Below are 16742 nucleotides of genomic sequence, written 5' to 3'. Positions count from 1 at the left end.
GCCCCGAGCCCCTCGCTCGTGGCGGGGGGATGCCCCAGTGCATCGCTGCAGCTTCCCTTCCAGCAGCTGGAGCAGAGTCTGGCCGAGGACATGGCCGAAGTGGGGATTATGGTGTTTTGGGATTTTTTGGGGGCATGGCACAGAACAAAGGCAGGTAACCACATCAGCAAAATAAATAAAAATCCCAGCCCAGCCTGGTAGTTTTATTAATGAAAATGAGCCTGTGATAGGACTTAATTTCCAGCCCCTGGGTAATTAGGCTGGAGGACAGAGCTGCAGCGAGGGACACGGCCAGGCAGAGCCTGAGCCCAGCCAGGGGCAGCGAGGGACCATGAGCCCCTTCCACAGGGGGAGCAGGCACACAGCCTTGCAACCTGGAGCACGAGGAGAGGAGCTGCCAACACCTCCGGAGAGCAAGTGCTTCCAGCTGCCTCGCTGGAGACAGGGTGTTAACAGCCACCATCACTTGGGTGGGATGTGGCCCAGGCCACTGGGGGTGCGTGTGTGTGTGCCTTCAGACCCCAGCTCACAGCGCCCCTCTCCCCACGCTCTGGTTGTACCTTTGCCAGGTGCTGCTCCATGCAGGTGCTTGGCTGAGCCACCCTTATCCAGTTCCTCTGGTCTCCCTTCATCCACCAGCCCCTGCAGTCGCTCGTGCCCCTGCTGCTCTCCCCCCGGCTCCCGCAGCGTGCCAGCATCCCCCAGGTGCTGCTGTGGAGTGGGATGGCAGGCACTGCCGTAATACAGCAAAAAAAAAACCAGTTAGGTTCCCCTCTTGCAACCGTAAAGTGGGGAAAGTCTATTTTCATAGATGTTCAGAGCTACCTGCGTGAGAACAACACATTCTGAGGGCAGATTGTCTATGGAGGGACACTGTGCTCTGATGAGCTGAATTAATTCATACCCAGTTGAGTAACTGACCCTACATAGGTTTTATCACTGAAATTAAAAAATACATCATCTCGGTGATAGCATTTCAAAAGAGAAATGTAAGCAGCTGTGGTCTTACTTGCTTGAAGGGTAGAACTGTTTATGAAAATTTACTTATTCCACCTGTTTAGGACCTGAGACCCTGCCTGGAAACCCAGCAGCCGCCCCACCACAGGGGACAAGACCTCTCCTGCCTTGGCCGTGGGGCAGGAGCACATCACCCTTGTGGGAGGACCCTTGTAACACACAGACCCCATCCAGAGAGCCCAGAGCAAAGCAAAGCAGCACTTAACAAAACGCTCGCAAAGAGGTAAAGATGCTGGCAGGGAGGAAGAAACCCCTTGGGACTGCAAAGGGCTGGCACCAAACCTGCCAGGCTGCAAGCTGGGGACAGGGAAGCTTGCAAGACAGATCCAGAGCTCTTCCAGGGGCTCTAAGGGCTTTTCCAGCTGCCTCCTAAAGTTCCAGCTGTTCCCTAAAGGACTGTACCTGTTGCATCTGCACCCATCCCTACAGCAGTAGCTGCCAACCCCTTGGGGGGACCCAACCAGCACCAGCCCACAGCCTCCACGCAAAAGCCCCCCAGGTCCCTCCTCACACCCCGGGTGGTGGGCCAGCCTCCCCGCGCCAGGCTCCAGAGCAGAGTCCCTCCATCCATCACCTCCTCAATGAATTGAAGCAGATGTGCCACCAGCCCAGCCAAAGCATTACCACCAGCCTTGAGCTGGGATGCTTCAAATAGCTGCACACTGATTGTGCATTGATGAGGTCCATTAAGCCATCTGGACACCTTCAACAGCCTCGAAGAAGATGCAGCAGGGGCTGCTGGAGGCAGGAGGAATCTCAGGGGTTTCAGCAGCACTTGCCGTCCCTGAAGCTGGTATTCCTGCAGGCAGTGGGGCTACGGCCAGCAGGCAGGGAAGGGAGAGGGGACAGGAGCCTGGAGAAACCCTAGGAGGAGGAGAATCCCTGTCCTGCTGAGCCCACAGTGAGGGATTGCGGGGAGCAAGCGCAAGCCGGGACAGCACGGAGGCAGGGAGCAGCACTTGGGACCTGGATGGGAATTTCACTCGGTGGTGGTTTACTGACTGCTGGTGTCCCTGAGCCAGCTCTCTTGTGACCCCTCAGAGTCCCAGTGGGGTTTTAGCTGAGCTATTCCCCAGGTCTGATTTCCAAAGTAACTTCTAGGCAACGAGCTCAGCCCCTCCACAGGATGGGACCCACAGGTGCCGCTTGTCCCCCTGGGACCGCAGCCACCCTGACCTTCGCCTGGCTGCCCGCGGCGTGCAGCCCAGTCTCACTGCTGCGACCTACATTCTGCCTCCCCAAACCTTCGGCCTTGCACTTAGCTGCGTTAAACTCACAGAGTGCTGTATAGGGCTAATTTCCGATCAGGCTGTCAGGAAGTATTATGTCAAATACCTTACAGGAGCCTAAGCATATTGTGCCGACGCAGCTACCTTTGTCAACCAAATCTGAGGTCTCATCAAAAAAAACAATGCTGGGTTTAGCCATCCTTGGTGCCTCCAGAGCAAAGCCAGCTCTGGGGCTGCTCCTGGATCACTGCATCCTGGGTGCTGCCAACCACTGAGCCTGGGGCTGCAGCTCTGGGGGGAGCAGCCTGAGCCCCCCTACCCCAAGGGTGGCACTTGCCTGCCCGCAGCACAGCCGGTGCCACCGCAGAGGAGCTCGCGTGACTTTGAACCAAAGGGCCCCTGGTGTGGGATCCTCGCTCCCACCCTGCGAGCGGCCATGGGAGATGGAGCAGGGTGGGAAGGGCTGGGTGCAGGGCAGCACCTTGCGCTGGGGGAGAGTGGAGCGGGAAAAGAGGCAACTGCTGCCTCTGCACGCTCAGCTCTCCTCCTCCTCGCAGGCTGCACCCCGTGGCCCAGGCACTCCCATTACAAAACCACCTTGTCCTTCCCAGCACCACTTGTCATTGCTGGTCACACCAGGTCCCGCAGCCCAAAAGCTGCTGTTTTGTGGCTGTGCTTGGCACCCTCTCAGCAATGCAGCAGGACCAGCCTCAATCCCTCCCTAAATAATTGTTTTAATTAGTGTTTGCTCTGATGTAGGTGATTAGCAGGGCACCACTGGCAGGGCTTCCTGGGGAACTTTTGCAGTGGGAAGACAGATAAGTCCAGCCCTCCGTACTGCCATAGCACTTAAACGCTTTAATATCAGCTTCCCTGGCCGCTGCCAGTCAGTCTTCATTAGCCCCTTTGAGCCTTTTCCAAGTCTGCCCGTGGCCAAAGCAGGACTCGCCGCTGTGGGATGGAGTTTGCAGGGCCTGCCCAGGCACGGGGCACAGGCAGGGGACCCCACGGGTGGGTGCCCATCTTGGTGGGGCTATGGCCCAGCCTGGCAGGAGCGAGCAAATCCAGGGGTAATGACCCCCGAGGAAAGGGCAGAGCCATGGCCACAGCACCTTGGGGAGGTTTGACAAGGACCCCCGGGAAGGAGAGAAGCTGGGTTTGGATACCAGCCAGCACAGCATGACAGAGCCCAGCAAAGGGCTCTGGCTTTCAGCGGTGCCTGGTCAGCAGCCAGCAACCACCACCCTGATAACGGGAACTTGCTTGTCCCCCTGCTCCAAAGCCCATTGTGAAAACAAATAATCTGCAAATTAGAGTTTCCCTGCAATAGGGCAGCAGTGCCCCATGCTGCAGTGGAGGAGGGACTGGAGCCCATCAGAGCCAGCCCCTGATCCTATCAGGCTATTACTGTATTATTGAATTGGGGATCGAGGGATAGGTTTTAGTAGCTATGATGGTATCAGGGATTCAGCATTAGGCTCCAGGAACAGCCATGGCTTTCACGTGCTTTCCCTGCTCTGAGGCAGCAATCACATACCACAAAATCCTTGAGGCTAAAAATATTTTCATTTCTGCACCAAATTAACCCAGGTTCATACACAAAAGCCCTCAGTGGGGGCCATAAACCTGTGTTTGCTGAGCACCAGCCTTTCAACCATCCCAGGAGAGCACCCTTGCCCTTGAGCACCTCTACCTTGGTTCACAGACACAGGCTGATGGGAGAGCCCCAGCAGCACAGGGCTGCTCTCAGGGGAGCACAGCTCTCTGCCTGGAAATCACCCCAGCAGCCGCAGCCGAGCCCATCACAGTGGCACGGACACATGGGAAGGGGCCAGAGCCAGGCCCCGGCTCTGCTCCCCCCTGCTCCAGGCAGGGGCATTTCTGGCAGGGCAGCAGCGTGCCATCTTGCAGCAGGTCTCCAACACTGGGCAGCCTCATCTGGCCTCAAAAAAAAAGAACGCACCAATATGAGAGCTCAGTACGGACACTTCATGTGTGTTGGTAAGGGATGGTGGAGCTCATTTAACACACCAGCAGTGAGCACTGGAGAGCACTCAAGCCCCACAGCCACACTTGTGCTGAACCCATTGCACATTAGGAAGAGTCAGCTGAACCCCTATTGCCCCCTTTCCCCTCTTCTCCCTTCCCCTGAATTACTCACAAGAGAGCAGCCACAGACCCCCCTCTCATAACCCGTCCTCGTCTCCTGTTTTCTCCCAGGTGTTCAAGACTTCCCAGCAGCCGCAAAGAGTGGTGCAGACGCAAGGACGGCATTTGCTGTGTGCTCCAAGCAATGCTCAAAGTGATGGGCACCTAACCTGGAGCTCTGCTGCTCTGCCATTTACGTGGCACAGAGAAAGGCTTTGGGGAAAGCTGTAGCAGTGGTGGACCCATAGCACCTACGTGGGTGGGAATATCATCCTGGACCTGTAAGCTGAACCTAAGAAATAGAAAGAACCAAGCCTAAATTACCATGACATCTCATACTTTTGCACAGCTTGCACAGCGCCTGCTATTTAATGCAGCCTCTGTAAAGATGGAGTTTGGAGCTCAGGGGGTAAAGGTGGAGGGCAGGGAGCCTCGGGTGTTTCCTGAGCTTAGAAAGAGTGGGAACTCCAGAGTCCAACTCCGCCAGCCCAGCTGGAGCAGGGCTGGATGCAAGGACAGAAACAGAAACGTCAGTGGCTGCCAAATGCACCATCCTGCCAGCCACAGCTGAAGCGAAGGCTCCGTGGGGCGGCGGAGCCCAGCTGCAGCTCTCCACACGCGCCTTGGTCTGCTTTCTCTCTCCTGGAGACCTCCGTGTCTGGCTGCCTCTTCCAGCAGTGGCACTTGCTTTCTGCTGGGCCCACATCTCCCATTGCTTGCACCTCGCCTGTCCCACCGAGCCATGTTGAGTCCTGCCCATGCAGCGCTTGGGCTACCCAGTCCCTCCCACGTGGCACCACTGAGCTGGAGGAGCCTGGCCCAAAGTGGCAGGTGAGACCCTGGCACCGAGGATGGATGCTTGGAGGCCAAGCAACAGCATATTGATTTTTGGATAGGAGGCAGAGGGGAAGCCTCACGGTGCCCTCTCTGGGACACCAGCTCCCGGGTGGGTGGGAGCTGATGCCCGGTGCCGGTGTCCCGGGCAGGACAGTTTGATCCCCACCAGCTCCTACCAGTGCCGTGTGCCAGCAGCAGCTGCGTGAAAGGCAAAACAAACAGGAGCCGAGGGAGCGAACCGAGAACAGATGAGAGGCGCTTCTGTTCGAGATGCTGCGGGGAAACAAATCCTCGTGTGCACGGAGCAGGCTGTAACGAGCTTCCCGCCTCTTACCGCAGCAGGAGCCATGCAGCGGCAGCAGGGCAGAGAGGAGAGAGGCCTCTGCTCCTGGGGCGAGGAGAAAGGGGCACTGACATTAATTGGCTGGCAGAGGGTGGCAGCTGGAAATGAAAGGCTGCCGTGTCCCCCCCCCGGCCCCTTGTGTGCCGAGGGCCCTCTCCTCGCAGGGGCGGCAGCGGCATGACATTTACGTGCTGCATGCTGAGATCCCAATTAGAGGTGGATGGCTCACATGCTGCACGCTTTAATTAATTGCCTTTTCCTGTTGGAGAACAGCTTCTCTGACAGATTGGGACCGAGCCGAGAGGGCAGCTGCTCCCCAGCCAGCAGCCCGAGTGGCAGGCAGAGGGGCTGGCTACGGGGCTTAGCCTCGGCACTGGTAACGCCGGGGGAGAGAGCGAGTCCTCGTGCACCCAGCTGTGACCTGGTCCCTGCCCAGTACAGTTCCTGGCTGTCATGGGTCCCAGCACCACCCAGCTACAGGGTCACCCCACGCCAGCCATGCGAGGGTACGGGGCAGGACTTCCAGGGGGAGTCAAATGGAGGTGCTGAGGGTGGAGCAACAGACCCGCAAAGGAGAGAGGGCAGAAAACAGGACTCTGGGACCAGCAGGTCTCACCACTTTACTGTACCACCTGCCAGGGCTTCAGCACCCCCCCTGTGGGATCCCAGGTCTCCCCTCCAGGCAGTGCTCACCAGCTGGTTTGCTCCCAGGCCCAGGGGGGCCGGAGCAGTCTCCAGCTGCAGCGGTGCCCATGCAGGTTAGCCTGTGAAGGATTCATACAGAAACCCCCTTCCAGCACAGCAGCTTCAACCATTGCCCCCTCCTGCTGCCCCAAGCTTCTGGCACCTTCTCTCTTCCTAGGTAACCTAAATAATCTTGCATCTTCAGCTGTTCCCCTTCTCTTCCAGCTCATTAGGGCTTTTAGAGAACACTGGCTCCTACCGAACCCGACCAACCCACCATTAACCTCTTTCCACACCAAGAATTGGCTGTTACTTCTGACTCCAATTCCCACCTCAAACAGCTTCCATCTCCAGGAGGACTCTACCCCTCACCCTTGAGGTGACTAAGTTTCTTTAATAGCCTCTTGTGAGGGACTTTATCAAAAGCCTTTTGAAAACGAAATAAAATTCTCTGCACCGTGTTTCTCCTTTCCCCAGGATTTTGTTAGCACATTTAAAGGCTCCTGACAGGCTATGGCCAAAAAAAGCTTTGAGTTTTTAAGATTGTTTCCTGCTCCTAAGCAGCAAAGCTCTCATTTTGCCTCCTAAATTGGGCCAGCAAGAATGCATAGCTCTGGTTGGATTTCCTCAGGCTGCTCCTGTTGGATTTCCATGTTGCTCCTGGCAGGGCGTTTGCCTCAGCGCTGTGTTATCACACTGCAGAGCGCAGGTAAGTTGCGAGGTTTGGGGAAGGAGCCCCGTGCCGCTGCTGTTCTTGTCCTGGACGCAGGCAATCCCACCGCCTCCTGCTCAGCCCAGGGCTCTGTGCCTCAGGTCATCATGCGGATTCAGGGGTGCCGCTCGAGGGTACTGGTCAGCTCAGCCCGGCAGGCCTCCCCAGCTGGTTTGCTCCCAGGCCCAGGGGGGCCGGAGCAGTCTCCAGCTGCAGCGGTGCCCATGCAGGTTAGCCTGTGAAGGATTCATACAGAAACCCCCTTCCAGCACAGCAGCTTCAACCATTGCCCCCTCCTGCTGCCCCAAGCTTCTGGCACCTTCTCTCTTCCTAGGTAACCTAAATAATCTTGCATCTTCAGCTGTTCCCCTTCTCTTCCAGCTCATTAGGGCTTTTAGAGAACACTGGCTCCTACCGAACCCGACCAACCCACCATTAACCTCTTTCCACACCAAGAATTGGCTGTTACTTCTGACTCCAATTCCCACCTCAAACAGCTTCCATCTCCAGGAGGACTCTACCCCTCACCCTTGAGGTGACTAAGTTTCTTTAATAGCCTCTTGTGAGGGACTTTATCAAAAGCCTTTTGAAAACGAAATAAAATTCTCTGCACCGTGTTTCTCCTTTCCCCAGGATTTTGTTAGCACATTTAAAGGCTCCTGACAGGCTATGGCCAAAAAAAGCTTTGAGTTTTTAAGATTGTTTCCTGCTCCTAAGCAGCAAAGCTCTCATTTTGCCTCCTAAATTGGGCCAGCAAGAATGCATAGCTCTGGTTGGATTTCCTCAGGCTGCTCCTGTTGGATTTCCATGTTGCTCCTGGCAGGGCGTTTGCCTCAGCGCTGTGTTATCACACTGCAGAGCGCAGGTAAGTTGCGAGGTTTGGGGAAGGAGCCCCGTGCCGCTGCTGTTCTTGTCCTGGACGCAGGCAATCCCACCGCCTCCTGCTCAGCCCAGGGCTCTGTGCCTCAGGTCATCATGCGGATTCAGGGGTGCCGCTCGAGGGTACTGGTCAGCTCAGCCCTGCCCAAACCAACCAAGGGAGACTTCTGGGCCAGAACACGGTAGGCCAAGGCAGAGAGTTTTGTTCCACAAGAAGCATGAAAGGCATAAAAAATAAATTGCATTGGGGGAGGGGAAGTGAGCCCATGGTGTAAGCGTGCTCAATTTTTCTTCCTGTCCCCTCTCTTCCCACCCACCTCCTCCATCAGGTCTCAGGCAGGGACAGAAACTGAGCTTGGCAGATTCTAGATCTGAAACTCAAAACCCCAGCGTTGCTCTCTCTACCCACCACCACTAAGCACCTGCTCAGTTGCATGGCCGCAGCAAGTCATCTACAAAGCACGACCAAGGCAGCATCTGAAGATTAAGCCAACCCACACCCACCCTGCCCACTGTTCCTGCTTAAAGCCTGCATGAACACAGGAGTTGGGCTGCAGCTGTTACCAGCCTTTGGCCCAGCGCTACAAAGCGGATTAGGAGAAACATCAAAGTTGCCTGCTCTGATCAGGCCTCCATCCTTACCTCATCTGGAAGAGTTTTCCCTAGGAGCCTTGAATGAAAAGCTGCTTTGGAGCTTCAGAGATGTCCCCAGTCGATGTCAAAGGCAGCAGCTGTGGTTTGCTCCTGCTCCCACTGAAGCTCACTGCCTGTTCTGCCATCGTCTCCAATGGGGGCAGGTCTGGACTAAGGGGAAGACCTCAGCAGAGCAGGCTTTGGGCCTCTGCAGAGCAGCCAGGCCAGAGCACCCAGCAATTGTGCATTGCCAGGTCTTTGAGCATCTGCCAACACTAGAGCAAGACATCCCAGAAGACCTTTCTCCAGTCATGATGGAAATTTTTTCCGTAGGTAGATTGGCCCTGGCTATGGAAATGGACATCTGTAAATGTTCTGCAACAAATCTACCAAGAACGGGCCTCAAAACTCTTCCAGGAATCGTGCAGGGAGAGGGAAGAGGAGATGCCAAGCTGAGTTGAAGCAGACGCAGGTTTATTTCCAGGCTCTGTTTTTCTTTGTTTTCAAGCAGAGCAGTAAACAGCTCTGCCTAGACCTGCACCGCCCTGTCTGCCCAAGTCTTCAGCCGAGACATAGCTCTTCCGGCTCCCAAGTGCCAGCACATCCTCAGGCCACCCCACACTGAGGCAATACAGGGATGCATGAAACCTTCCTCACCACACAAGGGAATCCCGTTTTTCAGGCTGCTCTCCTCTCAGGTCAGGGATGTGGTTGGCTCAGGGCAGGTTTTAGAGCCTCATTAACACTCTGCAATGAGGCCTGGCAGCGGCTGATTTGATTTAAGGTTCATTTCCAGGCTGTGATTTAAGAGAAGATTTGCTTAATGTTCTCTAACAGACTCTTCTGACTGGGAGCTTGAGTGCTGCCTAATGACAGCCTTATTTATTGTAATGTCTTTGCAGCACAGAGTCTAGAGGAGCCGGGCAGGAGCACAGCAGCTGCCGGCAGGTGCTCAGACAGCAGGGGAAGCATCCCTCACCGCAGAGTGGTAAGACTGGGGCATGCATTCCTTTATCCAGAACTGCCAGATCCTGCACCCCTTTTCTGCTTTGAGAGGTCAGCAAGACAGACCACTCCCTGCTTGCCTAAGATGCCTGCTGCACCCTCTACACATCTTTTTAAGCAGGATGGGAGAAATGCTCCTCTTTCTCCCTACTGCAAGTACTTGAATGATGGGAAATGCAGAAGTGCCTGCTCATCTCCAGACTGGTTAAAAGATGATTTGCAATCAAGACTCCCAAATGCTCCTGTCTGTTTCCCAGTTTTGGGCTTCCAACTCAAAGGCTGAGCCTGCCACCCTTCTGGAAAGGAGGTGGTCATCATCTGACATCTGTAAGCTACCTTGAGCTTCTGAGTTGGATGTACCTATCCCAAGGCTCAACACGGAGACAACCATCACACGAATGAAGACAGTAGGTCAAGCAAGGGTTTGTCATGTTTTAATGACATTGATCTTTGGTGTTTCCCTCGTTAGCACTCACACTCTCCCCGTCCTTCCTCCACAAGCCTGCTAGGGATGGAGAGTTACAAACGAAAAGGAAAATCACATTTGAGACTAAAAACAAAATATCAGAGCCTTGATTTCTCCACTAGAAACTACATGTACAAGGTCAAGATTTCACATGCAACACCTTACATCACAGACCCATACCTCACACCCTGGCCTGGAGCTGAAAGACATTTCCTGCCCCCTGCCAAGGAGGTGCAGCTCAGTCCTGGCACCATAAAACCACTGGGATGGCTCATTCATGTTAATATTGGCACAGCTTAGAACATCCTTGCGCAAACTGCATCCTGACTAGAGAGCAGTAGCCCCTGCCCCTCTACTCATCTACACAGCAGCTCTGCTTGGGTTCCCACCAAGTACTAAACTAACTCTCTAAAAAGGAAAGATCCCCACCTGTGAGCAGATCCTGAGCCATGCAGGTTTTGGCAAAGCCCAGTTCTTCCTAGAAAAGACCACAGCACAGGCAGGATGGGTCTCAGAACAACACGCTCTGAGGGGAGAGCAGTGCTGTGCCACGGAGTGGGACTGTGGCCTGGAAGACTCCTCCACTCCAGCAATGGAGCCTGAGCATCACGCCCAGGTTTGCCCAGTAGGACTGCCTGTCTCCACAAAGATGCTGCAGGCGCCTTTCCCTTTCTTCATTCTATGGATCAGCCCCTGGGCATAAAAGGGCAGGAAAGAGGAAAGGAAAGAAGCTTTACAAAGGATGACACTGACCGAATTGCGGGGTTAGGGCTGAGGTTCAGGGGATCCCATGGGGCTTCAAAATCTGCATGGTGTGCAGCCAGTATGGTTCATATTCCTGTTAACCCTTCAGCAGTGGGAATGTTGGAAGTTAAGTATGCTTTCTTCCCCATGCCTTCCCTTGCAGTCCTTATCCATTTCCTGCTCACCCAGGACAGAGAAGCCCTCTGAACCACCAGCATCCTGTCAGAGCCACACGTCCCTACTCTTCAAGCTCCTGGCCAGCTGTGAGGTACAGGTCTCTGCTGAGCAGTACAAGGGTAGCACCAACACACAACTCAATCTCTACCTGTTCCGCGACTCCCCACTGGTGCTGTCATTACTATAGAAGTTGGTACTGTCAGGAAGATGGTTATTATTAGTTAGGTCACTGTATTCAATTGGTCCCTCAGTGTCCATGGAGGACTGGGCCTGCCCTGGCAGGTCCAGATCACCAGTGCTTTGTCCTTCACTCCCACTAGGGGCTGTCCGCGGGCTCAGGCCATGCTCTGACAGCTGCATAGACTCTGAAATGATCCGTCCCTCCAGCTCAGTTGCCAGCTGCTGTGAGGTGGACTGCTGTGCTGATGTGCCCTCAACTCCGGTGGACTCTGCACCAGTCTGAGAGCTGCGGTGGATCCGGTGGCTCACAATGATATTGTTGCCAAAGCCGCCCATGGACGCCATTGTGGTGCTCTGCTCCCGCTGGACGACAGCAGTCATTCCACCTTCTGCCATCAGCCTTTGGATCCTACTCAGGGCATCCTCCCCACTGGCCCCATATTCTGGACCTTCACCTGCAAGAGAAAACAGAAGCAACTTTGGTGCACAAGGCAAACCACAACACAAAGAGGAAGCATGCTGGGTAGATGCATCACGCAATGCACATGGGCTGGGACAGAAGATGGGTTTTGTTCCAGTGGGAGCCCAACACTTCTGTAACTTTTGGTGAAATGCCAAAGGCACTGAACTCTGTCAAGAAAATCTTGGCCATTCCCACAGGTATCTCTCACAGACTTGCATGTCCACGCCTCGGAGAAGCAGCTCTTATCTAGCCGTACAGGTGAGGAAAAAAAGAGGAGTCAAAGAGGCAGTGTGCTTTCTCATAGCTGCAGAGACAGTCCAGCCAGTCCCACAGGAGCAGGAAGAAAAACCTCTGTTTGCACTGCAATAAAGCAAACATTTCACCACGGCGTTAGGGAGTCTTGTGGCCTTTCCTACTTCACCTGTTTGAGAACACTCCAGGCAGATGACATGATGGCAATATCAGGGAGGACACAGGCAGCTGGCCCAGAGCAGACAGCAGCTACAGAACATGGTCTGTGCCTCCACATCACCCATGATCAAGGAAAGATCAAGCATATAGGCCCCCGCTCCCCTTGACTGATATCTTTTGAGGAATTCAAAAAACATCTCTTCAAGATCTAGAGTCCTTGCCTACTCTATCTCTGAGCCTTCCCTTCATAGTCAGGCTGTACTGAGCTCTGAGGGAACCATCGTCAGATGCCTTGGTTGCTGAAGATTACTTTTGAAGAACAAAATCTCACAGAAAAATAGTCCACGTAGGAGATTAAATCCCCAAGGCAGGGAAGTCCAGCCCAGTTCTGTTTCCCAGCATCCTCCTTTTGCTACAAACCCTACCCAGCCCGTTTGGGGAAAACAATCTGTAATCATAAACTGCTAGAATCATTCCACAGTGGGATGCTGACAATTCTTATTAAAGAGATAAATCTCACTCCCAGCTCCGTGAAGCCATTGCAGTGCTGATTAGAGGAGAGGAGAAAGCCATGAGCTCTCCTGGCACCAAGGAAATGAACACAAATGTCAACAAGGCTAGATGTAGGCAGGAGTTAAAACACAATAAAAAACAAAATGCCACACTGACTAGGAAGGGAAAACCGCTTGGGGCTGTGGGGTGGAGATCACTTATCCAGCATGAGAGCTGAGGTATTCAGCACAGTCTACACCATGCGACTGTAGAGGTTACTTTTTAAAAAAGCAAGATAATTAAAGCTGTTAACATGTGGTGCAGTCAGTCAGTGACAGCTTATTCCCTTTCCTCATGAGCTCAGTGGTACTTGCATGAAACACCACCAGTTTTGTCCACCACAGGGTACGGCTAATTTAATCTTCAAGCAAGTCTGCTGACATACTGCCCTGCTGTAGAAATACTATGGACATTAAGGGCAAATTAATTCTCACAAGTAGCATAAGTCCCTTCCTGCTAGGAATGTAGTAAGCCTGCTATATCCACTATACGTACAGCAATTACAGAGCTCCTTGGTTAGAGCATCAGTGAGACCACAGAGACACCAGCAACCACATGAGAACTCGGAGCAGAGCCTAGATGAGTGAGCAAGAATACCCCCCGGGAAGAGCCTGACCCACAACTCTAGCAGAGGAATTCTGTTCAGGATGCAGCTGATGCATGAACTAGGAACCTGGCTGACCAGCACAAAGACTGAGGACAGAGGCAGCTGTTAGACTGGAAACTTCAGTGTGAAAAACACGCATGCCAGGGGGATACTGAAGCATGAGCAGAAGTTGATTGGAAGGTTTAAGAAACATGGTTTTGGATTCAGTCATCGCTTCTGAGGGCACAGTCGTAAGCACTTCGTTACCAACCATCTGGCTAGGCCACAGAGGAAGCCCGAGAAAACCAAGACGTGCAACCTGGCTTAGACACATGCCAGCCAGCCCTATCTACATGAGTCCTGAAACAGCAGATACTGTGCTCTTGACAGATCACTTATGGTAAATTAGCCCAATACAGGAGCACTGGAACAGCTAATCAGCAAGGATCCCCAGCCAGTGCTCCTCAGCATTACAAACGTGTGCTTCACCAGAGGAGTCCATGCAGGCAGTGCACACCACAGCACCCCCTGCTCTTTCCTGCCCCTTAATTACCATGTGCCACAGCTGAATTTCCATTTAAGGCAGCTGTTTGCTCAGAAAGCAGGCAAAGGCTCATGCCACAGCAGAAATCAGCAAGTCATGAGCCTTCAGATTATGAGCAGAGAGATACAGCCGTGTTGGAAATTCCAGAAAGAGAGCCCAGCAAGGGCCAGAAGTGAGCCTCACCATTCAAGCAGCCACCGAGCACCTCTGCTTTGGGGGTTGTCCTTCTTTTCCCCCCCTTCAGGTTTTGACAATGACTTTGGCTGACTGGTTCAGAGCAAAGCTTCCTGTGTGATTGCCTTGAGCTGAGCCACAGCACGGATTCACATACAGCCCGTCTCTACTGCCTGGTGACTCCCACACACGTTCTTTCACCAGGCTGCCAATGCAGACTACATTAGTACTCCGTGCAAGTGAAGTAAGATAACTTCCACTTGGTGGAGGTTCAGAGTGTGCACACAGGCACTTACCCAAAACAACAGCAATGCCGTAAAACCCACACCTCACATTGCTAGAAGTTTCAACTTGCTGCAGTGGCCAAACCCCATTCCCTATACCACCAGCTGAACAAAACCAGGACAGAGAGAAACCCCACACTCATGACGCTTTTTTCAGACTCCAAAGGGTTTAGTCATATCCAGAGCATGAACCTGAGCTTGTGCAGGAGTAGGCCAAGTGACAGCACGTCTAATTCTCCATATGGAGAAGGCAATTCCTCTTCTCTCTTTTTATGCTCAAAACTACACTCTGATCTCCCAGGGCCTGTAAAATCCTTTATCTTAAGCTCTTAATTCTTCTAAGCCTACTTTCTAGGGTCAGAAAAACAGAAAAACCTCACAGACCACAACAGACAAAATCTAGAAAACTGAGCTAACCAGCTCCAGCTACACCGTGTGTTGTACCAGTGTAAGTGTAACATCTGCCAGTTCGTCCTCCACCTAGGCTGTCCCTGTATCCATCACAGAGCAGGAAGCAATCTTGAGACACAGTCTCCACCTTTTTCTGGACAGGGACACAAGTTCTGTGCCTGACAGAACAGAAAAGCCTCACTCGTGGCTCCCTTCTGCAACGCTAGTAGGTATTCGTGTTTTGTCCACAATGCTGTGTTCTTACAAATCTTTTCTACTCTAACCAAAGTGACCTTTCCAGAGTTCCAAAACCCCATCTATCCCAAACACAGACATAAAACATTACTCTTGAGAGTAATTATCCTGAAGACCAGGGGATTTCTGTCGATCTAGCTGATTGGCTCCAACATTTAACAAAATACTCCCTAGCTAATGCATCTGTCTTTAGAAGTCCTCTGCCACGCTACTCCAGCAAGACAAGAGATTGACACAGAAGACTACAAAGGTGAAACATCTGGCAAACTTTCAGTGGAGCTGGGCATAAGGCAGGAGCATTTCCACTCTTAATGAAGCAGTCTCTGAAGTACTTAAGGGGAGCATAACTTCTTTATCTCTGGGCATGGACAGCACACACCTGATAAAGAGCAAAGCCCACAGAAGCGAGGATGAGATCAGGCTCCTCTATGGCTCTGCAATATACTAACATAGCTCTTGAATTTTTTCCTATTTTCAGCTTTCCTCTTTCTAAAAACAGCAGTAGTTAGTAGCCATGCTTGCAAACAAAGCTTCAAAATTAGAAGTAAGTCTTAGCACTGCAGAGACATCCAAGTCTTCAGAGAACATGGAATAATAGCTCTGAGGTGTGAGCTGACCCACTAATTCAGATGCTCAAAGATAAAAAGATCAGCATTTTTAAATGAATTCACTCCTTGCATAAGAATAGGAAAGGGAGGGTCACAGCACAGCATAACCAGCTATGAATGCTCACATGTCCCTTAGTGCCAAAAGAAATACTACCAGTTACTTTCTCCCCAACCAAGCTCAGAAGCGTGTTCAAACTTCCTTTCTGAGGTAGCTAATCCAAACAACTCCACGAAACTCAGAAGAGACACAACTTCTGTGACATTTAACAAATTTCTTAGCAATAGCTCACTTTGGTGATTTGTATAAGCGCAACTTATTTTTGTAATGAGAGTTTAAAAGTAGCCCCCATAATTTAATCCCAAGAGAGCCAGGTACTTGGAGTAGCTCACACTTTAAAGGCTTGCATAGTACATGCTTCTAGAACCTGATTCTATTTTTTTAGTTAGTGCTTTTCAGAGGGCTGTAAAGAGAAACTGAATTTTGCGGTTCTGTAGGACATATGATGCACATTTTACAGATGGATGGGCAGATGAAAGGCTAAGGGATCTACCCGTCCTTCTTGGAGAATGAGAGGCAGATCTGGAAGCTGATCCCTGGTGTCCTGGTTCCCATTTCCACACTAATTGCACAAAAGTCATATCACATCTGACAACAGCATTGCAAGAATGTGTTCAGCTGATGTAAACCAACACGTTTCTTTTTAGCATTCATGAGGCTCGGCTGGGGACAGGGTATTCTTGCCCATGCAGCCCCCCAACACGTGTTCCTAAAGTCTCAGATTAAATAAGCTATATCACATGCAGGCACACTGCCTCTGCTTTTAAGTGCTTTTTAGGCATCCTCAGGATGCTTTGCTTATACCAGGAAAGATTCACTTACATGTGCTGTCTTTTCACTACTAACAGTTTGAACAGACTGAATCCCACAAACCCAAGCCTTCATTTTACAACCCTCTTCCCCTCTCAAAAGTATCTGCTGCAACCTCTGAAAGCAGTTGGACATGATGGAAATTTGTACTGGCTGGTAAGAAATACTTCAACCAAATAGCTTAAAAATTGTACACGGTATGACAGTAGTCAGTGTGCTGCTCCCCCAAAGACAGGCAAAGTAGCAATCCACTGACAGCAAGTCTTCCGATGGCTACAATTTCAGTAGTTCATAACACATGCCTACTTGCACAATGAGCACCGAGCTGGCTATCTGAATATTAAAGCCCCAAAGACAAAGCAGATTATAGGAATTGAGATGACAATTGCCTTTTGGTTATTTCCATCAATTTTTTTTTTGAGTGTGGGTTATTTTTTTCTTTTTAAAACAACTGGATTACCTGAAAGATGTATTGATATAGTGTCAATAGCCAGGGGACAGCATGGGAGCACAATCAAGCAAGCGTCCTGCAGCTCTGCAAAGGTCTCTTTCC

General features: G+C 52.1%; 1 protein-coding gene across 1 annotated transcript in view; it reads right to left on the bottom strand.

Annotated features, from left to right (window-relative positions):
* Positions 1 to 9899: 9899 nt before the first annotated feature.
* Positions 9900 to 16742, bottom strand: part of AMBRA1 (autophagy and beclin 1 regulator 1) — a 124375-nt gene continuing 117532 nt past the window's right edge. Inside the window, 2 exon segments of the mRNA XM_035902903.1 lie at positions 9900 to 11509; positions 15483 to 15498. Coding sequence (XP_035758796.1) covers positions 11019 to 11509; positions 15483 to 15498 — 507 coding nt within the window. The 3' untranslated portion in view covers positions 9900 to 11018.

Source organism: Egretta garzetta, unplaced genomic scaffold, assembly GCF_000687185.1.
Source record: "Egretta garzetta isolate BGI_Z169 unplaced genomic scaffold, ASM68718v1 scaffold329, whole genome shotgun sequence".
Taxonomy (NCBI): Eukaryota; Metazoa; Chordata; class Aves; order Pelecaniformes; family Ardeidae; genus Egretta; species Egretta garzetta.
The sequence above is the reverse complement of the archived record's forward strand: the minus strand, read 5'-3'. Positions and strand labels throughout refer to the sequence as shown.